At 39.6% G+C, this 24,915-nt stretch overlaps 1 protein-coding gene across 8 annotated transcripts in view; it reads left to right on the top strand.

Annotated features, from left to right (window-relative positions):
* Nucleotides 1-551: 551 nt before the first annotated feature.
* ACBD6 (acyl-CoA binding domain containing 6) overlaps nt 552-24,915 on the top strand; it is a 128,454-nt gene continuing 104,090 nt past the window's right edge. For all 8 annotated transcript variants that reach the window (XR_014026169.1, XR_014026170.1, XR_014026171.1 and 5 more), the window contains exons 1-3: nt 552-827; nt 8,858-8,922; nt 11,478-11,574. Coding sequence is in view for 4 of the 8 variants with exons in the window: in XM_081325780.1 (XP_081181906.1) it covers nt 561-827; nt 8,858-8,922; nt 11,478-11,574 (429 nt within the window). In the remaining 4 variants the exon portion in view is untranslated. The remainder of the gene's footprint in view (nt 828-8,857; nt 8,923-11,477; nt 11,575-24,915) is intronic.

Consider the following 24,915-nt stretch of genomic DNA (forward strand, 5'->3'; position numbering starts at 1 on the left):
TCAGATAAAATCGTTTTCCAGATGCTGACAAGGTTCGAGCCTGTTCAGCTTCACACTTTTGCCCCGAACTAAGAGAAGAAAAAAAAGAACGCTCAGACTCCACTCCTCGATCGTTCTGCACAGAACACAGTAAAGGAAGTTGGGCCTTAACATCTAAAATGGAACTTTCCCTCTTTCTTGCAATTAAGGCGTTTAGTTTGGAGACACGGATGAGCTTTCATCCAAAAGCCCCTCCGAGGCAGAGCGGCTGTGACGAGGAAGGTGCAACACCCCGTTCTGTGTCTCCCGGGGGGATGGAAAAAAAAAGGCACCGAGAGCGGTTCCTCGGGCGTGACGCTCTCTCATTTGCGTAGTTCTCTGGTTTTTTTTTTTCCTCCCTCCCGCATGCGCAGGACTTGGTCTCGGAGGGGAGGCATCCGCGTGGGATGTGGGGCGTGGCTTCGTCGCTGGCCGGCAGCCGCTGTTTGCTGGTGTCCGCGCGCTTCCTTGGAGGGGAGGGGAGGGGGGAAGGGAGTCCGTGAGATGAGGCTGCGGGCCGGGCGGGAGGGAGCGTGGGCGCCATGGCGTTGCTGTTCCCGGCTAAAGGCGTAGGGAGAGCGGGCAGAGGCGACGACTGCAGCTCCGGAGAAGAGGAGAGGGCAGCCGCGGCCGTGATGATGGTGGGCGGGCTGGGGGAGTCTCCAGGCCCCGCTTCCGATTCGGAGAGCCGCTCGTCCTCCCCGCTAAACCTGACCGAGCAGTTCGAGAGGGCGGTGCAGCGCGTCCCGACGCTGATGGCCGTGGCCGGCAAGGATCAGCTCCTCTACTTGTATGCGCGCTATAAGCAGGTGAGGCTGCCGCGCCGGGGTCCCAAGGCGCGAACTGCTTGGGATGGATCGAGGAAGGGGCCGCCGGGTCGGCGAGCTTCCGGGAAGCCTGCGAACGGGGGACGAGATCAGCTTCTCCCCCTCCCCTCCCCCTTTTTTTTGGGGGGGCCCTTCGATGGCTGTCGAAAGGTACGCTGCTTTTGAAGGTGGGGGTCCTATCTGACTTTGGCTGGCGGGCGTGGGAGGGGGGCCTGCTGCCTGTGTGAGATATTGTGAGATGGGTCGTGGCTTAGAGTGAGCCCCTGTAATTATTTTGCAAGGCTTTTCGGAAGTGATTGGCCATTGCCTCCTTCCTAGGGGCTGAGAGGGAGGGTCTGCTCAAGGTCATCCAGCTGGTTTCAAGTCCAAGGTGGTAGTTCTTACGACCTAGCCCAGGGGTAGGCAACCTCGGCTCTTTTATGACTCGTGGACTTCAACTCCCAGAATTCCTGAGCCAGCTATGCTGGCTCAGGAATTCTGGGAGTTGAAGTCCACGAGTCATAAAAGAGCCGAGGTTGCCGACCCCTGACCTAGCCTGATGCCTTAACCGCGCACAAAACCAGTTTCTAAAAGGTGTTGATAACTTCTCCGTGAATAGTACCAATAGCTGGCTGGCTCTACGGAGCCAGTGTTTACATTCTTAAAACACCAAAACCTGTTGCCACAACGGGATTTCTCGTTTCTGTGGATCAAATATGGGGAACCCAAGATTGCTTGCAGAATGCAGGTGTCTGCTTAATTGTGACTTACTCAATATCTATATGGCTTTGCACAAGTTAAGCTAATTTATGATTCAGTGTATTGAGCAACGAAACACCTAGATCTGGGAACCAAGAGTTTGAGTAGGAGGGGGTGGGAAACTGGATATGTATTTATTCAACTTCAGCATACTTATTTAATAAAGTTAGAGACAAAGAGAGTGAGGGGAGGGTCTTCTACAGCTCCCTAGGAAAAAAGAAATAATACACATCACTTTTACAGAATATTTATTGAACATAGCTAGAATACAGAACTTTTCAAAAGGGCAAAATCTCATGCACAAGATTACAAATAGCTTTCTAATGCCTTTGACAGTGGTTCAACAGCAGGATAGTTTCTCTTAAAAGTCTCAGTCCTTAATAGAAACACATTACAGTACCTGTGAATAGTTTAGTAACCACATTGTCAAAACACCAGGAACATCTTGTTTGGCAACTGCATTGACAAACAACTAGGAACAACTGACTCATGAATTATTTATTATTGAAGTGTAGTTTTGCATCCCAAGGTTTGTGTACATCACATGAAATGTTGCTTTAATTGGCTCCATTAATAAACTATGGTTTATAAAACACAGTGGTTGATTTAGCACACCACTGCTTCAAATCATGCTCTTCTCAGTTTTGAGCTTAAGGTATTAAAATGTGTTTAGAGTCTATATAATTTGAAATCTTACCTTTCTTGAAATCTGGATGGGATTGTATTTTATCTATTAGCAACTCACAATCCTCTCTCCCTCTCTATATGTTCAGAAGTAACTGGTAGCACTTAAAATTAATTCAAATGATAGCCCATTAATAATTCTGATTATTTATAATTCCATATACAGTTGCTCAATCCTGTAAGCCTTAAACTTAAGACTGTTTTCCCCAATATTTGGGACAGAATGAGTATAGAGTTCCAAATTGGTGAATTAAATATATTAAATTAAATATATTACATGGATCAACATATACTTTTTTTAGCTTGCCTTGGTGGTATGATTTTTTTTTGTATGTCACCCAGAATCTCATTGAGTTACCCAGCCACATAAGTGTTCTAAATCAGGGGTGTCAAACTCAATTTCATTGAGGGCTGCATCAGCATCGTGGTTGCCCTCAAGGGGCCGGGTGGGTGTGGCCTGGGTGGGCGTGGCCTACTGGGTGAGCATGGCCAGAGTGTGTATGGCCTACTGGATGGGCATGGCCAGCTCTACATCGTTCACATCAAGGGTGCCTATGGGGGCCTGGGCAGGAGTGGGACAGATGTGAGGGTCTCTGGGCCAGGGCCAAGGCAGTGGGGGCCATTCCCTCACTGTTTCCAGGATGGCTTCGCGGGCCATATGAAACCACTTTGCAGGCCGGATCCGGGCCCCGGGCCTTGTGTTTGACATGTCTGTTCTAAATGAAGAAACAAATTCTCAGAGGCTGAAGAGGACAGTGTTTTTTTTTATTATTGAAAAGTTTTACAATACATTTTATCTTTAACAATCCCCCCCTCCCTCCACCCACCCCTACCTAACCCTCCCTATCCCTCTCCCCATTCCCCCCCCCCCCCCCCCCCGACTTCCCAGAGCTAAGTACAAGGTATAAAAACAAAGAACAATCATAAACATCCATATGCTAACAACAATAAACTATTAAGTCTATCGCACTCTAGCTCATATGAAATGACTACATATGAAATGACTACAAAAGAGGACAGTTTTATAGATGTTCTTACTGGTATACATTGCTCGGGACATTTTTCAATATTTCATTTCCAGCTGAAAGTGCCAACGTTCAGTAGAAACTGTAATACCGTATTAAATCTTGGTTATGCCATTTCATCATGAGTAAATTATCAGTTGGTACTGAAATTATGAAATGCTTTTTATGTACACATTTGTCAATCTCAGAGGAGCATTCTAAACATACATGCCTTGTTCATGTAGAATCTGCCTGTCTGGAGAGGACCTACTGAAGGTTTCTCCTCTTTGAGCTATGGTGGCACAGTGGTTAGAATGCAGTACTGCAGGCTAATTCTGCTGACTGCTGGCTGCCAGCAGTTTGGCAGTTTAATCTTCATCAGCTCAAGGTTGACAGCCTTCCATCCTTCTGAGGTCAGTAAAATGAGGACCCAGATTGTTGAGGGCAATATGCTGATTCTGTAAACCACTTAGAGAGGGCTGTAAAGCACTGTGTAATGGTATACAAGCCTAAGTGCTATTGCTATTGCAATTGCTACTGTGAAGTTTAAGTGATATAGACCAGGCAACAAACAGACTCAGTGCCTTCTTTATATATTATATTTTATATATTTTGATGGATGGGGTCTAATCCACAGTGAGAAGCTTAAATTTCAAAAAACTCTATAGCTCTTCAGTTTCCACAATCTCAAAACAAACTGTGATTTGGTACAAGGCCCAGACTGGATATAGACAAATTTATCTGAGAGGAAAGTCTCAAACTCCTACAGGTATTATGTTCTGCTCATTTCCTCAAAAAGAGCCTGTGGACCCTGAGCAGGTGTTGCTGGGTTGGGTGTAATAAATATGGGGGGAAAATATCATTTTGTCATTTATGCCACAAACCCTCTGTCTGGTACCTAATGTTCAAATGTATGAGGTTGCTATTAATATAAAAGAAAAGTTCTACAAGTAAGATTTAGCTCCTGCTCATGTGAAACTTTATGCAGTTATCTTCAACAAGTGACCAGTGATGATTCTAAGCTATTTAGAACACTTATCAGTATTGAGATATTGTGACTAGATCTCTCTCAGTACAATCTGAGAGAAAAATTAGCCTTACAGAAAACCAAAACAATGGAAGAGTTCTTTTTTATTAAGCTAGGGAAAAAATACAATGATCATTGAACTCCTAGCAAGCAAAGCTAAGAGCCCTGATATTGTATTGCAGGCGCCCCCACTGAGAAGGCCCTATCCCTGGGTGTTGTCCGCCGGCAATCTCTTACCGGTGGCACCCTGAGAAGACCCTCCCTATGGGAGCGCACTGGACGAAGGGAACTTGATGCCGGCAGCAGGTGTTCCCTCAGATATCCCGGACCCAAGCCATGTAGGGCTTTATAGGTCATCACCAGCACCTTGAATCTCACCCGGAGGGCAACTGGAAGCCAATGCAGCTCGCGGAGTAGAGGTGTTACATGGGAGTATCGGGAGACCCCCATCACAACTCGCGCGGCTGCATTCTGTACCAGCTGAAGCCTCCGAGTGGTCCTCAAGGGCAGCCCCATGTAGAGAGCGTTGCAGTAGTCCAAACGGCAGGTCACGAGCGCATGAGTGACTGTGCGTAGGGCATCTCGGTCCAGATAGGGTCGCAACTGGCGCACCAGGCGAACCTGGGCAAAAGCCCCCCTGGTCACGGCTCCTATATGGTCTTCAAAATTGAGTCGTGAATCCAGGAGGACGCCCAAGTTGCGAGCCCTATCAACGGGGGGTAACACCTCACCCCCCATCGTTAGAGATGGAATAGTCTGGTTGACCCGAGATGCCGATATGCACAGCCACTCAGTCTTGGCGGGATTGAGACGAAGCCTGTTTCTCCCCATCCAGACCTGGACCGCCTCCAGGCACCGGGACATCACGGCGAGGGCATCGCTGGGTTGGTTCGGGGTGGAAAGAAAAAGTTGGGTATCATCAGCGTACTGATGATACCCCACCCCGAAACCACGAATGATCTCACCCAGCGGCTTCATATAGATGTTAAACAGGAGGGGCGAGAGAACCGACCCCTGAGGAACTCCACAAATGAGAGGCCTCGGGGCGGATCTCTGCCCTCCCGTCAACACTGACTGCGAGCGGCCCAGGAGATAGGAGGAGAACCACCGTAAAACGGTGCCTCCCACTCCCAACCCCCTGAGACGCCGCAGTAGGATACCATGGTCGATGGTATCAAAAGTCGCTGAGAGATCTAATAGGACCAGGACAGAGGAGCAACCCCTGTCCCTAGCCCTCCAGAGATCATTCACCAGCGCGACCAATGCCGTCTCCGTGCTGTATCCGGGCCTGAAACCCGATTGGTACGGGTCCAGATAATCAGTTTCCTCCAGGAACAGAGGAAGCTGATGCGCCACCACACTCTCAACAACCTTCGCCAAAAAGCGAAGGTTGGAGACTGGACGATAGTTATTTAAAACAGCCGGGTCCAAGGCAGGCTTCTTGAGGAGGGGTCTCACCACCGCCTCCTTCAAGGCAGCAGGGAAGACACCCTCCTTCAAAGAAGCAGTTATTACTGCATGGAACCAGCCTCGTGTCCCCTCCCGGGCCGCATAAGCGGTATTAACATGGATGTTATATAAAAGGTAAAGGTAAAGGTTCCCCCGCACATGCGTTCTTTGTTGTGCTTTTTTGATGACATTTTTGATGTTAGATGTCCATTTTAAATCTTGAGGTATTATAGAACCTAGAAAGTTGAAAGACTCTACTGTTGATACTGTGTTGTCTAGTATTGTAAGAGGTAGTAGGGTTTCTCCTAAAGTCTACTATCATTTCTACAGTTTTGAGTGTGTTCAGTTCAAGATTGTTCCGGCCGCACAAGGCTAGTTGTTCAATCTCCCATCTGTATGCCGATTTGTCATTGTCTCAAATGAGGCCAATCATTGTTGTATCATCTGCAAACTTCAATAACTTAACAGAGGGATCTTCTGAGATGCAGTCATTGGTATATAGAGAGAAGGGAAATGGAGAAAGCACACAGCTCGGGGAAGGGGGGGCTGTGCTAACTGTACAGGTACCTGGTGTGGTTCACTTGCTGCTTCCTGTCTGTTAGAAAGTTTATGATCCACTTATAGGTGTGATCAAGCATAGCTAGCTGATTTAGTTTAGTGAGAAGAATGTCTGGAATGATGGTATTTGAATGCCGAGCTGAAATCTGCAAAAAGGACCCTTGCATAGGTCTTTGGAGATTCAAGATGTTGTAGGATTTAGTGCAGAGCCACATTAACAGCACCATCTGCTGATCTATTTGTTCAGTAGGCAAATTGCAAGGGGTTTAACAGAGGAACCGTGATGGTTTTCAGGTGGGCCAGCACTAACTTTTCAAAGGTTTTCATAACTACGGATGTCAGAGGAACTGGTCTGTAGTCATTCAGTTGCTTGATGGAGGGTTTCTTTGGCACTGGGATGATAGCAGAGCATTTGAAGCAAGAAGGAACATAGCACATCTCTAGTGATTTATTAAAGATGCAGGTGAAGATGGGAGCCAATTGGTCAGCACAAACTTTCAAGCAAGAAGGAGTTTTCTTGTCTGGGTCTGGTGCTTTTCTAGGCTTTTATCTGTGAAATAAACCTTGCACAGCATTTTCTGTGATCACCACAGGTGGGGGGTGGGGGGGCAAAGGGATGGAGTCAGTTGTAGGAGGTATGGCTGTTGTTGGTGTATCTGAGATGGGGATGGTGGAGACAGGTGACAGTGGTTTCCTCTCAAACCTACAGTAAAACACATTCAGGTCATCTGCCAGTTATTGATTTCCTTCAACTTGGAGAGGGAGTTTGCTGTAACTGGTGATGTTTTTGAGAGTTTTCCACATATTTGCTGGTTCATTTGTTGAGAACTGATTCCTTAGCTTTTCAGAGTAGCTTCTTTTTGCTGCTGATTTCCCTTGTTAATACATTTATGGCCTAATTGTACAGCATTCTATCTTTTTTCTTGAAAGCTTCCTCTCTGGCACGACATAGTTGCTTGAGTTTAGCTGTGAACCAAGGCTTTTTGTTACTGTATATTCGCAAGCTCCTGGTTGGCACACATAGGTCTTCACAAACACTAACATACGATATTACAGTATCTGTGAATTCATCCAAGTCTGCAGAGGTATCTTCGAAAACTTTCCAGTCAGTTGAGTCAAAGCAAGCCTGTAGCTTTAGCTTTGCCTCCTCAGTCCAAGACTTCACTGATTTAATTGTTGGTTTTGTGGTTTTAAACCTTTGTCTATAAACAGGTACAAGGTAAATCACATAGTGATCAGAAGGTCCCACAGCTGCTCGTGGTAAAGACAGATAAGCATTAAAGCATAGGCTAATTGGATTATTAGTTCACAACCATCTAAATAAGGAACTAGGGCAGGGGTTCTTAAATCTTTTACCATCACACCTCTCTTTAGTGTAATTTTAATGTACACATCTCCCCCAAAAATCCAAAAACCAAAATGAACACTGACAGCAGTGCAGTGAAACTTTGTTTTTTTATTTTTTATATCTTTATTAAAAAATACTTTGCACCTTGTCCACTTGAAACTAGTATTTTGGGAAAGGTAGATTTACAGTATCGTAACAAAATAAAACTACCGTAAAAGGTTCTTCCCCTGAACTCTGCCTGCACCTTTCCAAACCTCACAGTTTGGGAAACCCTGAAAAAAATTGTAGGTGGGGTTGCCCACTTGTCCAGAAGCAAGAGATCACCACACTGACAAAGACATGGATACCAAGTAAATTACTTTTCCTCAGTACTATGGCTCTTCTTATTATCTTCTGTATGGGTTTATTATCTTCCCTTTGAGTAAATCAGAATAGCTTGAGGACATCTGGTCGAGGTATCGAAACTTCGTTTAAATACAGGGAGGATGTTAAATAATAAAGTATTTTGGTCTTGTCAGTGTTACGAAGATGTGTAAGGCAGTTTGACCTTGCTTATACAGGAGGTAGAAATAATACTGTATTGTAAATTAAGCAATTCTATATGGGGTTGCCAACTATCGCAGCATTCTGAGTTCTAACTTATTTGGTATATACTTTTAGATTCACCCAGTTTTGTTGTATAATACTTTGCAGTTTGGAACCCTATGCATCTTTTGTGCATAGATTCATTAAAGCCAAGGTCCCCAACCTTTTGGTCTCCAGGGACCAGTTCCGTGGAGAGAGGTTTTTCTGCAGACAGGAGTGCATGCTGCCTGCATCTCGTGGATGGGGCTTTGCTTGTTTGTGCGGACTGGTCACTGGCATGCCACGGCCCGGAACTGGTCCATGGACTGGGGGTTGGGGACCCCTGCATTAAAGGAACTTTGGTGTTCACAGGCAGGATCTTGGTGGGTAGAAAAAAATGGGGAGCAGCTTTGTTTTCATCATCATCATGTCCAGCTGCGAATTTCCAGACATCTCCTAAAAGCAGTGATGGACTTTATGGACTTGATTTAATTTTTTTAAAGCAATTCTTAGGTTGTTAGTGCAAAAGAAAAACCTTATTTTTGTTGTTAGATAGGTCATGTCAACTATCATAACAGTATTTATTGGTTTAACCTTCAACAGGTACTCTAATGTTATCCCCATACTGTCTTACCTTTAGGTCAAATGTGGTCGCTGCAACATTCCCAAACCTGGATTTTTTGATTTTGAAGGCAAGCAGAAATGGTATGTGAAATTAGCTAATGGTTTCTCGATACTTCTGAGTTCTTAAATTTTTAAAATTTCCCTCACCTGGCAAATATCCCATCCTACGCTAGCCGTATAAATGTGGTGTTTTACCTCTATCCATTAATAGATGGCAGGAAGAATATAAGACATTGATTCATTGTCTATTTAATGGCAAAGGGTAATAACAAATGGACGACAGAAGCTAGTCCTGAGGATTAATCATGGCAAGCTACATTAGATGTGCCAACCATTCACCTAGTCTGCTGGCTGAGTAGGAAGGGTAGCATCTTTGAACAGCTGTTGTCATGTTTGCCCTGGTTGTTTTTTCAGAGAAGATGTCAGCGAGGAGAATGAGAACCAGGTTGCATTTTATGTCCCAAAATTTGGGTCAGATAATGGAACCGGTCCCTGTGATAACTTTAAATTTTGCAGCACCAGCTTGATTGATGCACAGTGACTCTAAGTTCTAAGTGTTACTGTTGTCAGTTGGAGAAACAGAAGGTTGAAGGGTTGAAGACTAGCAGATCAGAAGGTTGGACTTCCTGGGGGAAAAATAGCCTCGTTGGGAACCAAAAACAACAGTGACTACTAGCTGAGCTCAGAAAGGGCTGGCGTCTGGGAGCATTATAAGGCAGTGTCAGAGACAGTTACTAAAAAGATATTCTTTGTGTTTGCAAACTGAATATAACACACACATCACAACCTACCCCAAGGGTAACACTCCCTTCTATCAGGGGTGTTTCATGTCAACAGGCTACACACCAGCCATTAGGAATAACTTTAGTGCGCCAGCCAACAGTGCCCAGACAAAATACTGGAAATACAAAGACTCATTACCAAAAGACAAAACTGGGCAGTAACATGCAAAGACTGAATGTCAGCACATAGGACAAAGAAGCAGTATAAAGCAAAATGTATCCATGAATACCAAACCAGCAGTCAAAAGACACTTTTACTATCCACAATCGAGGGCCTAGCTTCAGCTAGGAAACTCATTTTAAAGTGAATCAGACTGGAAAATGCAAGAGAACTCTTAGAAACATGGCACGATCAAAAGACTTATAATCTTGCATCCTATCTATTAATTTATTTAAACAAATGTATACAAAGTCTGCCTTTCATTATAACTCGATAGATACAGGTAGTCCTCAACTGATAGCTGTTCATTTAGCAACTACTCAACCTCAGCCTGAAGTTAACAGCCGTTGCAGTGCCCTTGCACTCATTTGAACAAAATTTGGGTGCTTGGCAGCACACATGCCCTTACCAACTGCGAATATGCTGCAACTCCTCCCTCCCCTGCCTGTTTCTCCCCCCATCTCTTAGCCAACCCATACATGCAGAGCTGTTACGGTCCTGGAGATCTTAGCTTGTTCCCTGGCTATTTTTCTCTGCCCACCTAGCACAGGAGGCCCAGGCCTTCTCCCTCCCCCCACTATGCCTGGCTCCACTTAACTTTTTTCTGCAGCTTCAGAACAATCATCTTCACTAACCTCCTGGCCAGAAAAGAGCTTTTCTAGCCTTCAGAATGATCACCCTCGCCAGTAAGGTGATGAGGGAACCTCTGAAGGGGTGGCGAGAAGGCCCAGGCCTCCCAGGCATGGTGGGGTGGAGAGAGAATTCAGACCCCCTACGCTACAACAGGCTTCCGCATGTCTGTGGGCACCATTTCCACCCCTGAGACCTCCCCTCACAATTGCTCAACAACCCATGTGATTGCTTAATGAGCACAACTGGGAGACTTGGGATTGTGGTTAATGAGCAAAGCAATTATGTGGGTATCTCACTTAACGGCTGAGATTCCAATCCCACTTATGATAAGTTGAGGACCACCAGTAACGTCTACCCACAGAACTCCTTCACCGTACCATAAACATAACTTATTAGAAAAATTACAGTAATTCAAAATTTAGTTCGTTTCATAGAAACAGTAGTTTTAATTAGCATGTCTTTATTTTGCTTACTAATATTTATTAAATGCAATCTTTAATATATTTGATCAGTGAGCTCTGCATTTGCCTAAAGTATTTATCAATATTAAAGTAGAGGTGTTTTCATATTGAAATACTCTGATTGCTATCCAGAATTACATTTCGTGTCTACTGTAAAAGCAACTTTTTTTAAAAAAAAAAGGCTCCAATTATATTAGCAGTTCATCTCTGCGATTCAACCAAGCTATTTTCTTCTGAATTGAAAGAAAAACTAAAAATATTTGCTTTTCATTGGAAAAGTGACTGCACTATATTTTTATATCGGTAGTTCTTTCATTAAACTATGTTAGAGTTTAATTTGAGAATTCATTGGGGAGGAGAGGAAGCTACTTTTAGGAAATATTCAAAATAATTTTGAAGGTCTGTGAATCTGACTAATAGTGTTTATCACAAGACCAGCTTAGATTAAAAGCATGTTACTATTTAGATCTGCCTAGATTTTATATGCATATATGAGTAGAGTAGTGTATAAAACTGAGCTAGGGTAATAAATTGGATATAGAAATATACACTGTATATGTTAACTTCTACTAAATAATAGTTCTTCCATGTATGTCTTAGGGAAGCTTGGAAAGCATTGGGTAACACAAGTCTTGAGCAGGCAATGCGAGAGTACATTGATGCTGTGAAAAAATTGGACCCTACATGGAATCCACAGGTATGTCAAACAAGTTACAGATGCCAGTGATGAGCAATCTCTAGCCTCCAGAGGATGTTGGACTACATCTCCTATTATGCCTTACTGTTAGGCATGTTTTTATTTATTTATTTTTAATTCCATTTATATCCCGCCCTTCTCCGAAGACTCAGGGCGGCTTACAAGCTTAGCAGTTGGATAGAAGTTGGATAGAAGTCCAATGACATCAAAAAAGCATCCTTCACTTGATGTATATGAATAAATCTATTGTGATATTTTAAAGAAATGGATTACTTCTTTAAAATATATAATTTTAGGTTGCTATTGTTTTTTTGGAGTATTATGCTTTGTTAATACACATCAAACCAGTTAGTCCGGATGTGTGTATATAATGTATGTTTTTGTGGTTCTTGTGTGTAGTGTGCACTGTGGACAGCACTTAATTTCGTTGTCAGATACACAATAACAATAAAAAGCTATTCTATTCTATTATTCTATTCTATTCTATTCTATTCTATTCTATTCTATTCTATTCTATTCTATTCTATTCTATTCTATTCTATTCTATTCTATTCTATTGCCAGAATATACAGTGATTTATCAAGAATTCAATGAATGCTTTATTTTTGTTACCTTAAAAACCGAAAGGGATTTTATTGCACGTAGAAGATCGCAATATACATATTTTTGGTTGACAGATTGCAGCTTGAGAATTCTTGGTCTCATAAGGCTTAAGGCTAGCTGAAGAATTATAGCCTTGAAAATTAGGTAGTTTAAAAAGTGCAATTTTAATTAGTTCTGATGAACAATTTCTTGGAGGAATATTTTTATTTAGTGGTTGAATTTTAAAAGTTTCATCAGAAAAAGTTTCATCAGTTCAAGAAAATTTGCAAGCAACAATTTGTATTTTTCTGTCAGTTTATTAATGTTCATCATATTAGACATGTTTAAGAAAAAATACCCTAAGTTCTCTGCATTTCTTCAACTTTATATTATGTAAATTAATATTGGTTGGAGAGACTGGGGTTCCTTCAGGTACAGTGCTCAACCCCAGCCTTTTCCTTCCATCCTGCTAGAATTGAGGAGACCCTGATGTTCCGCCTTGTTTGATTACAGAGGGAGACGCTAACCTACTGTCTTAAGACCATATATTTTGTCCATCTTAAGATTTTCTAACAATTATAGCAATATTATAGTGTATATAAAATTAATAATTTTATATCTCTCCCTGTTCAAATTGAATATACAGAAGCCTTCAAAGCATTTGACTTAAAATAAGCAAACAGATGTGGTTTCTTTTTGATTCATCTCTTTTCATTTCTTAATTAAGAGATCAAAGACCTTCAGTTTGGAGAAGGTATGTTTGTCACAGATATAATATAGGAAGTCTCTCCTGAAAGGGGTAGAGGAAGCATAATTATGCACAACTTCTTTCACCAGCAGGAAAAAAGCCCAGAATATTATTTCAAGTTCCTTTCCATCTGCCCAAAGAATTCTCTCCTTCTCCTGCCTTTGGAAAAGTAAATAATAATAGAATAGGAAAGTGGTGGTTGAGGGCATATTTGAATATTGGGGAACAGTTTAATATAATTTGTACCATTTTGTTGTAATTTGGGCAGTATGTTTGCATATTAACTTGTTCCAAGAAATTTGGAAAACTAAAGTCTGCAATGTATTTAATCATCCTATTAAATTATTTGTTGCAAATTAAACTGCTATTAGCTAGTCTAATATTCCTTTGTGACATTTTCTTCACTTACAGATGAAATAGTTTGATAATGGTATGTGTCTTAAGAGTTATAGTTCAGTGTTGACAGCTGTGAAGGTAGCTAATGGAACTTGTAACCACAGGCTTTTAAATGATTTCTTAGAAAATTTTTCAACACACTTTATTGAAGCTAGTCCAGGGGTAAGCAACCTTGGCTCTTTTATGACTCGTGGACTTCAACTCGCAGGATTCCTGAGTCAGCACAGGTGGCTCAGGAATTCTGGGAGTTGAAGTCCATGAGTCATAAAAGAGCCAAGGTTGCCTACCACTGAGCTAGTCCATGCAGTTGCCACAAGAGGGAGCTCTGATTCTAATAATGAATGCAAGTTTATTTATAGGGTAATATGGTGGCTTTTTCATACCAAAGTACTAAATCAGGCTGCTGAAAGGTTATGTGGCCAACTAAATTATGTAAATAGCTATTACTTCCTTTCTTTATTCATCCTTCTATTGAGGATATAATTGCTCTTTTAATCAGACCAAAGATCTTCCTAGTTCAGAGTCTGATTTCTAAAGCACCTAGACATCTCCTAGAAGCTCATAAAAAAGGTATGAAAATTGTATCCTTTCCTTATGTAACCTCAGATTTGGATTTAAAGCAAATACACATTGTTTCTTCACTTCTTCATGTTTTTTATTTTAGTGCCTTACTTTAGATCTTTTAGAGACAACTCCTAGAAATTTAATATAAATAAGTTGAAATGCTTAGGGAACAAATATGTGACATTCTGCTTGCATATAAGGTGAGGAGAATACTGAAAGTGGCTTGTGTGCTCCTAAAAAAGCATGCTCAAAAGATAACAAAGTGTTCACCAAAGCTTACCAACATGAAATAGGTCTAAATCAGGGGTGTTAAACTGCCAGCCCGCGGGCCAGATGCGTCATGGCAAAACCGCGCCCACCCCATTGCCGGCAATGGAAAAAAAGTTGTGGCATGTCATGTGATGTTGTGAGTTTGACACCCCTGGTCTAGATGCATATATTTGTTCTCGGAAAATATTTCCTTTATAAAATGCCCTCCAGGGGGCAGTACTAACCAACCACTGTTGGAAAGTGTTAAGAACTAATGTATCTTACCAGTGAAAAGTTTTAGATTTGGCAGATAAATCATTTCATAATTTGCTTGCACTTTCAGATGTGATACAGAAAAATATATTTTATCATCTGGAAGTTTTTCTTCATGAAAACATTGATAAAATTGTTGCATTTTATAGCAGTGTAACTTATAAACATGGTCACAGAGCACAGGGGTTCTCAAATATTTTTGTCTCGGGACCCCTTTACATTCTTAGATGATTGAAAACCCTGAAAAGTTATGGTTTATGTAGACTGTGTTAATATTTACTGTGTTAGAAATTAAAACTGAGTTCAGTAATTTTAAAATATTTCTTTGACTCCATGTAACATTTGAAAGGGGCTCCAGACCACACTTTTAAGAACCGCAAGCAAGTAGAATGGACTCAGTTTATTCACAGGGTTTCCCAACTAAATCCCTCATCGAAAATTTCATATCAACATTTTTGCTGCCTTAATAACCTTAAAAGTAACTTTACTAGCACATCATGAAATCAACAGTTCTTTACCTTTACAAAGAAAATAATATCTATCTTATAAAATAATATAACGTATTATTTAAAAATATTACAGCATATTACAGGTAGTCCTCAACTTAGAAATATTCATTTAGTGGCTGTTTGAAGTTACAGCACCACGGAAAAAGGTCACTTAGGACCAGTTTTCACACTTAAGACTGTTGCAGCATCCCCAGAGTCATGTGATCAAAATTCAGGTGCTTGGCAACTGGCATGCATTTATGAGACTTGCATTATCCCAGGTCAGGTGATCACTATTTGTAACCTTCCCAGCCAATTTTTGATAAGTATTACTGCATGATTCGCTTAACAACTGGTTTGCTTAACTTGGAAAAAAGGTCATAAATGGGGCAAAACCTCACTTAACAACTGTCTTGCTTAGTGGAAGTTTTGGGCTCCATTGTGGTCGTAAGTCAAACACTAGCTGTAAACTATAATTAAACCCAGTTTAACTAAATTGATAATTATGGAAAATAATCTCACTTTTTTGCCAGTTGCAGCATTCCGCAGTCACATGACTGCAATTTATATTTTTTTTTTTGCCAGTTTGCAGGAAAATAAACTCATAGAATACACTGATTTGTTTAACAATTGTGGCATTTGCTTAACATCTAGGTGTTCACTTAACGATCACTGCAAATAAGTCCTCATGTCCAGTTATGTGGCCACCTTGACTTACAACTTAGACTGGAAATTCTGAGTTCCGTTAACAATTGTAACTACTTGTTAAGCATTTACTATACAACACAGTGTTTTAACAGAGATCTTATTTCTATCGTTTTGGTTTAAAATAAAAGAAGTCGAATGAAATGTAGGACTTAACTGGAAAGTTATCATTAATGAGAGATCACTAAGCAAAATCAAGACTTCAGATCTCTCTTTACCTTGAGTAAGCAAACTAGAGTAGATGATGCATTATTTATTTGCCTACGGTAGTTAGCAATCAGGAAAACATGATTAGTTTGAAAGTTCAAAGGAAAATTAAGTCTTGACCTAATTTATTTGTAGCATTACATCCTTGCTTTCTTTTTTCATTTTGCTAACATAAATTATATTTAGAATAGAATAGAATAGAATAGAATAGAATAGAATAGAATAGAATAGAATAGAATAGAATAGAATAGAATACAGTTGCAAGAAAAAGTATGTGAACCCTTTGGGATTACGTGGAGTTTTGCATGAATTGGCCATAAAATGCGCTCTAAACATCATGTAAGTCACAACAATAGAAAAACACAGTCTGCTTAAAATAATACTACACAAACATTAGCTGTTGTCATGTTTTAATTGAACATAAGATGGAAACATTCACAGTGCAGGGTGGAAAAAGTATGTGAACCTTTGGACTTAATAACTGGTTGACCCTCCTTTGGCAGCAATAACCTCAACCAAACGTTTCCTGTAGTTGCAGATCAGACCTGCACAACGATCTGGAGTAATTTTGGACTACTCCCCTTCACAAAACTGTTTCAGTGTAGCAATATTCTTGGGATGTCTGGTGTGAATCGCTCTCTTAAGGTCATGCCACAGCATTTCAATCGGGTTGAGGTCAGGACTTTGACTGGGCCACTCCAGAAGGCGTATTCTGTTCTGTTGAAGCCATTGTTTTGTTGAATTACTTGTATGCTTTGGGTCATTGTCCTGTTGCATCACCCATCCTCTGCAGAGCTTCAGTTGGCGGACAGATGGTTGTACGTTTTCCTGCAAAATGTCCTGATAAACTCTGGAATTCATTTTCCCATCAATGACAACAATTGGTCCAGGCCCTGAGGCAGCAAAGCAGCCCCAAACCATGATGCTCCCTCCACCATGTTTTACAGTGGGGATGAGGTTTTGATGTTGGTGTGCTGTGCCTTTTTTTCTCCACACATAGTGTTGTGTGTTTTTCCCAACAACTCAATTTTGGTTTCATTTGTCCACAGTATATTTTGCCAGTAGTGCTGTGGAACATCCAGGTGCTCTTTTGCAAACTTCAAACGTGCTGCAATATTTTTTTTGGACAGCAATGGCTTCCTCCGTGGTGTCCTCCCATGTACTCCATTCTTGTTTAATGTTTTCCTTATTGTAGATGTGTCAACAAAACTGTTAGCATGTGCCAGAGATTTCTGTAGGTCTTTAGCTGACACTCTAGGATTCTTCTTGACCTCATTAAGCATTATGCGCTGTGCTCTTGCAGTCATTTTTACAGGATGACCACGCCTAGGGAGAGTAGCAACAGTGCTAAACTTTTTCCATTTGTAGTCTGTCTTTCTTACCGTGGACACATGAACATCAAGGCTTTTGGAGATACTTTTGTAACCCTTTCCAGCTTCATGCAAGTCAACAATTCTTGATCATAGGTCTTCTGAGAGCTCTTTTCTGCGAGGCATGGTTCACATCAGACAGTGCTTCTTGAGACCAGTAAACCCAAAACAGGTGTGTGTTTTTAAAGGGCAGGACAGCTGTCAGCAACACTTCCAATATCATCACACTGGTTGGAGTCAAGGTTGGCTCACTCCTGGCTCCAATTAGCTCTTGGAGAAGTCATTAGGCTAGGGGTTCACATACTTTTTCCACCCTGCACTGTGAATGTTTCCATCTTATATTCAATTCAAACATGACAACAGCTAATGTTTGTGTAGTATTATTTTAAACAGACTGTGTTTTTCTATTGTTGTGACTTACATGATGTTTAAAGCGCATTTTATGGCCAATTCATGCAAAACTCCACGTAATCCCAAAGGGTTCACATACTTTTTCTTGCAACTGTAGACTCTTGCAACTGTAGAATAGAATAGAATAGAATAGAATAGAATAGAATAGAATAGAATAGAATAGAATAGAATAGAATAGAATAGAATAGAATAGAATAGAATAGAATAGATCTGGAAGGGACCTTGGGAGTCTTCTAGTCCAGCCCCCTACTTGAGCAGAGGAATATATTATATTAATTATATATCTTTCATAAACAGAGATTCATAAATTATTGAAGTTTTCAGGAAGCACAATTTCATTGTAGTATGAAAGATATACATTAAAATAAACTTCGTATAATATATTCATATAGTGTAATTTTCTCTTTCTCCAAATAACAATTTGAGATTTTGCTCTAACATACTCATAAAATTGTAATGCAGTATATGTTCGTGCATGTTTTAATTTTGTCATCCTCTTGTGGTCTTAAATGTTCATTAGTCAAAAACCTAAATGTGTTTATATTTATACTCAACTATGTATATTATATGAAGACAGGTATTTTATTTAAAATATGCCATATTAATGTCATAAAACCATTTAAAATGTTATACTATTATTTCTTTGCTATTATGCTGCACAGATTAATTCTTTTTAATTACTAAAACAAAAACAATCACTATCAAATATGTGGATTCATATTTGAAAAATAAGTTATTAAAATTGAATAGTATGTACTCTATAGTGATTTTAGTTTTAGAAAGATTTGCTTCTGTGAGAATACTAAAAAAGGACAGCAAATATTTTAATGCCAACAGAGACAGACATAGATTCTTCATATCTTTGTCTTCATATCTGTCTTGAATAGTGGTTAGTAGATTGCTATTAGGAAAAGTTGAAATGATCCTTAAAAAAGCAGGCATATGATTATTACTTGTCATGATCTACTGTGAAAAACATCTGAGTGGGCTTTTATGGTGTGTTTCCCCAAAATATTGAGCAATGTTACATATGTAATATCAAATATCAAAGAAAGATATAGAACTGAACTGTTCATATTGTGGTACTCAATTTTTAATTGAGTGTCTAGTCTTAAATTATTATATATTTCTTTTTTATAATATATTTTATTAATTTTTTAACATGGTCACCTTAATATTCGGTAAACTGTGTTGTCTGGGTTTACATTTAAAAAACATTCTCTAACTATTGGTTTCTATGATCTATAATCCACATAATAGCTTTATTTGATTTCCTCTTCTTCCCATAATATTCTCTTTTACCAACCTTAAGTTAATACAATTCTTATTGTTTTGATAGATAACAACTGAATATAAAAAAATTTCTAATATTTCTGCAAATAATAATCACATTAATATTTCTTTTCTATCTAGTCATTCTGGTTGCCTCATCATAGATCCCGTTTACAGTTCTTGTTTACATTTGTTTTTCCCACAATATTCAAGACATTCTTACTGGTTAAGATTTTCTCAAAGTTAATTACATTTCGATATTTGATTCTATTTTTTCTCATGTAAACCATCTCATAATGTTTACCTTACTTAAGGAATAAATAATACTAAAAAAGAGAGAAAAAGAACAAGAGTAAAGAGGGATAAAAAGATAGTATACTACTGAAAGTCCAGGTTTCTCCTAAGCTAATACATATTTATTTCCAAAATTTTTCCATTCTTTTTTACCATAATTAAGAATATATTTAATCTTTAAATATTTCATTTAATAAATCTAGTTATCTGATCTTTTAACTCTTATTCAGAATATTTTTTTTAAATCCATTGCAATTTTTTAAAAATCAATCACATTTAAATATCTAAAATATGTCTTTATATATAAGCCATTCTAACTCTTATATTATTCATATCAAAAAATCAGATAAGAGAAGAGAAGAAAGAGAGAGTACTATGTTATTTGAGGGACTCCTCCCTCTTAAAGTAAAATTCATATCCAAAATCTTTCTATTACTTTAACCATATTCAAACAGGTGTTTCTTTTTTAAATATTCTCTCTGATAAGTCCCATCATCTATTTTCTTAATTTTCACTTTGGCCTTCTTCTTTTGCCCAATATCTTTAATCAATATATTCTGCTGAATCAAAAAGTCTTTCCATATTCTTGTAGGTGTCATTGTAGATATAAAAATAAGTCAAGTACAATATCTTTGTAAGAGACATTTGCTCTTTCATGTTTGTTGAAAAACTTTTTCTTTCTTTTTCTCTCTGTATCTCTTATCATTTTTTGTCTCTCCAGTTCTAGTGGTATTCCTGACATCTCTGCAGTCCATTTTGACCAGTCTTTTTTCTTATCCTCAAATTTGTCTTGTGGTCTTAAAGTATAAGTTGCCTTTTCCAAAACCAATATTTCTTGTAAAATTTTTTCCACTTGAGTTAAATCATACTTCTTTGTTGTGTTAACTTCCATCTTTTGAGTCTCTATCCTCGAATTTGTGTTAAGTTATCTGTTTTATCTGCTTCTTCTCTATTGTTATTTCCTGGGATTATTTTTTGTTGTTGTAAAGTTAAATTGGAGATGAATTGGTATATGTTTTCAAAGTTATTTTGGATTTCTTTGTGGTTTGAAGTCATTGTTGTTTGAATTAGTTGCAGCATCTCTTATGTCTCCTCTTGAAAGGTATTTATTTTTTCTTGATAAGTTCTTTCTGCAAGTCTCTGATTTTCCATAGTGGTCAAGAATCGAGGTTTTCTTTTCTCTGCAAATAGCTTTAGAGTTACAGTTTAGTAGATATTTATAATTCAAAAAGGTTTCCTGAAGTTTATAATCCTCTCTTTGTCTGCAACCCAAATTGTTGTCTTTTTTTGTCACAGCTGTTCTCTATTGTTATAGCTTTGAAGGTCACAGGCACAGATTAGTTTTTTCCAGATTTTGCCAAGTCCTGTATAAAAGCCATAGCTGTCATAGTCTTTATCTACCACTAGAGGTTAGCACCAGTTTATTTTTCAAATTATTAAAATAGAAAATTGCCTTTAAAATGAGAATCTTAACCATTCAACATTTCCAAACTTATCCAAAATTAGGTTTTATAGTCATTTCATTTCATTTCTGTATGTTTTGGCCTCCATAAAAGGTTTAATTTGCCGCTTCCGTTAGTAAAAGGATGGGGCAAAAATCCCCCTCCTTCACATTTTGAGTTTTTTTGTTTCTTGGGAATTTTTTTCCCCTAGGAAAGTTAATAAGTAGGATAGAGAAAATCGATGATCTTACCCAGATTCAAACACACTGTTTACAATCAGCTTAAAATAGTGCTTTTTGACTTTGGTTGCTTGTAGCTTGGGCTAGACTCTGAAGTTAGGCTAGCCTTTCTCCTGTTGGTTTCTGGAAGGCTTCATCTGGACTGATCTGGTTGACTGCCATCTCTCCATGGTCTGCAGGACTTCCTTCTTTGCTGCCTCTTCGGGGCGGCTTCTGGCCCATTTAGGGTCCCCTAACAGGAAGAAATTCAGCCCTGAAATCCCTTGGCTGCTGTGCTACTGTGCAAGACAGAAAGTCTAAATTATTGTATATTTCATACTTTAATACTAATGTTTAGAATAACTTGCAGAGATATCAAAATTTTACATTAAAAAGGGTGGAAACAGTAGATTCCCAGATATATCTATAATGATGCCCAAATAGCCACTGTATAATGGTAATTATTACTATAATTTGTTCTAAGAGAATGAGAGAAAACCACTTGATTTTCACTTTTAACTGTTTGGTTCACTTTAAATTATTAGTTGTTGATAACATTAAGAAGTACCTTAAGGCAGGCAGTCTTTTGTGTTGAATAAGCAAGCAACTTTGTTTACTTCTTTTGCTATTAAAATAAAGGTTTTGTACAGATTAATACCCTCTGTATATACTGAAAGTTACTATGCAAGCTAGCAACACCAATTTGTGAAATGCCTTATATCCATGTTGTGTAGTGTCCTATATACTTATTAAAGAAATTGATTAAAATAAGTCATTAAACTGGCTGACAGTGGTCACAGGTTTAAATTGTCAAGTGTTGCCTGAATGGATTTTTTTTGGGGGGGGGTTTTGCCAAGCAGCTACTTTTTAAAAACATATTTTGAATTATATTAATTGCAATTCTAATCTGAAGATATTAATTACCTTGTGAATAGCTCCTAATCTGGTAAATAAAATAGTGTCATATATCTTGTGGCACAAACATTGGTAAGGCTTTTATTGCCTATACAACTACCTGTTTTTCTTTCCTCACTTCCTTTGGTAATGTGCTATTTTTCTTCTATTGCATTTTTTAAAAAAATCTAAGGATCCTAGAAATATAAATTGTTTTGAATATATTATTTAATAATTTCTGCTTTAAAAATCCATAGGTTCTAGTTAATGAAAATAGTTAAATGCTTTTGAAGGGATTTTATTGTGTTTATGACTTTAGTATGTTTAAGCTTGACACTAGCAGCTATTTTATATATATAGTAACCATTTTATATTGATACTTGTAGTGTTATGTAATTATTGTTTTGTTACTTTGTAATCATTATTTTGTAGCCAATTGCCTGAGTAGATACTTTATGTATATTGGAAAAAGGAAAAGTCATGTTAAACATACAGGCGATTGCTTACATGAAAAGAGCATGGTAAGGGGAGGGGGGGAAAGGAGTTATGGATGGACACTGTGTAGGAGTCATCAACTTGGAATTGTTTTTCTGTACCTTTTTGTTCCTGATACAAAGACCTGATCTTTTTGTTCTGAAAAGGTATAAAAGGTGGAAGACATCTTTCCTGGTTGTTGCCTTCATTCCTCTACCAGCCACAAAGAGGAATAAGGTCACCCCTCTCTGTTTTGTTCAAAATAAAGTTGTAATTCTTTGCTGAAAGCTCGACTCAGGACTTTCTTTTGGCTCTTTTAAATCCCTGAGTAATGCTGGGACAATTGTGAGGCTAAGTGGAAAACCTTACACTTTTATTTAAAAAATTGCAAGTGTAGGTTGATTGTTGTTGGTTTTATAAATTTATTTTTTCTTTGATTTTGTCACTTTAAATTTATTGTTTCTGCTTTATTTATGATGTGGCTATTTTGATTTTAGCAATGGATTGAAATACAATACTGTCATAAGGGTTCCTGGAATTTGAAAATGATTTGAAATTATAATTTTACAAATGTATATAGAATAGATAGGACTTCTCTGGAAGTTCATGTTTTCTTTTCATTAGTTACCAAACTTTAAGATTTTTTTTCTCTTGACTCTCTTTTCACGTTACGGGATTTTTTTTTATTATAGCAAGCAATTCAGGCTTTAAGGCTTAAAAAACGCAACTAACTACTTTCTGAATAAGTTTGAAAGTCTTATTCCAAAAATGCTGTATCACTTTTTGAACTGATTTTTTTCAGGGAATGTCCTCTTAAATGGGAAATATTCAACGCGTTTTCCTGTAGTGTTTGGTGGTTCTGAGCTAGGAAAACCATAAATTATGATTTGTCATGTAAGCATTTGTGTGATAATAGACTATACAGTATTCAGTGGACAAAATAATTCATCTTGTATCTACCTGAAGGGGTGCATCAGTCATTTTTGAGACATTGTAAGGACTAATTCAATCTGGACATTCCATATGCCAAAATAGTCAGGGATGTAGGCCTGAATAGGCCACTTGGATAGGTTTCTATGGTGTAGTAGTTTGAAATCACATTTTTATCATAACATCTGGTTTTTGTAGGTTAAGTTATTTTGTCAAGAAGAGATTCACTGCTCTTAAAAATTTGCCAATTCAGCTACTTTCCTTGTCTTCCTTTTGGTTATAGTATGATTATCTTGGTTCAATGGTTTTTTAAAATAAAAAATAAAAAAATCAGATTTTTTTTATTTAAATCAGATTTTTTTTATTTTTATCAAATTTATTTTAATAAAATGCTACATATTTAAGGTTTAAGGTTTATTAAATTTATATGCCGCCCTTCTCCCTGAGGACTCAGCACGGCTCACAACAATAAAAAGTTAAAAGATATAAATACAAAAATTAAAAGAGGATTAAACAATATAAGAAATAAGAACAATTTAAACCAATAAAAAACCAAATTTAAAAACCATGATCAGTCCAGGCCCGCTTGTTGGAATAACCAGGTCACGGCGGAAGGACCGAAGGTCAGGGGCCATCCGCAGCTCCGGGGGCAGTTCGTTCCAGAGGGTCGGTGCACCCACAGAGAAGGCTCTCCCCCTGGGGGTCGCCGGCCAGCATTGCCTGGCCGACGGCACCCTGAGGAGGCCAACTCTGTGGGAGCGAACTGGGCGATGGGAGGTTGACATTGGCAGCAGGTAGTCTCGCAAGTACCCCGGGCCTAAGCCATGTAGGGCTTTAAAGGTGATTATCAGCACCTTGAGTCGCACCCGGAGGGCAACCGGAAGCCAATGCAGCTCGCGCAGGAGTGGTGTAACATGGGAGTATCGAGATGCTCCCATAAGCACCCGTGCGGCCGCATTTTGCACCAGTTGAAGCCTCCAGGCGCACTTCAAGGGCAGCCCCATGTAGAGAGCATTGCAGTAATCCAGGCGAGAGGTGACAAGGGTATGGGTGACCGTGCATAGGGCACCTCGGTCCAAAAAGGGGCGCAACTGGCGTACCAGGCGAACCTGTGCAAAAGCCCCCCTGGTCACGGCAGTTAGATGATCTTCCAAATTAAGCCGTGAATCCAGGAGGACACCCAAGTTGCGGGCCCTTTCTGAGGGGGCAATAGCTCCCCCCCATAAGAAGAGATGGAACTTTTTAGACAGTACGAGATGCCGATATCCACAGCCACTCGGTCTTGGAGGGGTTCAGCCTGAGCCTGTTCCTTCCCGTCCAGACCCGCACCGCCTCCAGGCACCGGAACATCACGTCAAGGGCATCACTGGGTTGGCTCGGGGTGGAGATAAACAACTGGGTATCATCGGCATATTGGTGATACCTCACCCCAAAGCCACGGATGATCTCACCCAGCGGCTTCATATAGATGTTGAACAGGAGGGGGGAGAGAAACGACCCCTGAGGTACCCCACAAGAAAGGGGCCTCGGGGTAGATCTCTGCCTCCCCTGCCACTGAGAGGGGTCTGAGAGGTAGGAGGAGAACCACCGTAAAACAGTGACTCCCACTCCCAACCCCTCGAGCCGTCGCAGCAGGATACCATGTTCGATGGTATCAAAAGCTGCTGAGAGTTCAAGTAGGACCAGGACAAAGGAGCAATCCCTGTCCCGGGCCCGCCAGAGATCATCTACCAGTGCAACCAATGCCGTCTCCGTGCTGTAACTGGGTCTGAAACCGGACTGGTACGGGTCCAGATAGTCCGCTTCATCCAGGAATTGCGGAAG

Source organism: Vipera berus (genome assembly GCF_964194415.1).
Source record: "Vipera berus genome assembly, chromosome: 3".
NCBI classification, from domain to species: domain Eukaryota; kingdom Metazoa; phylum Chordata; class Lepidosauria; order Squamata; family Viperidae; genus Vipera; species Vipera berus.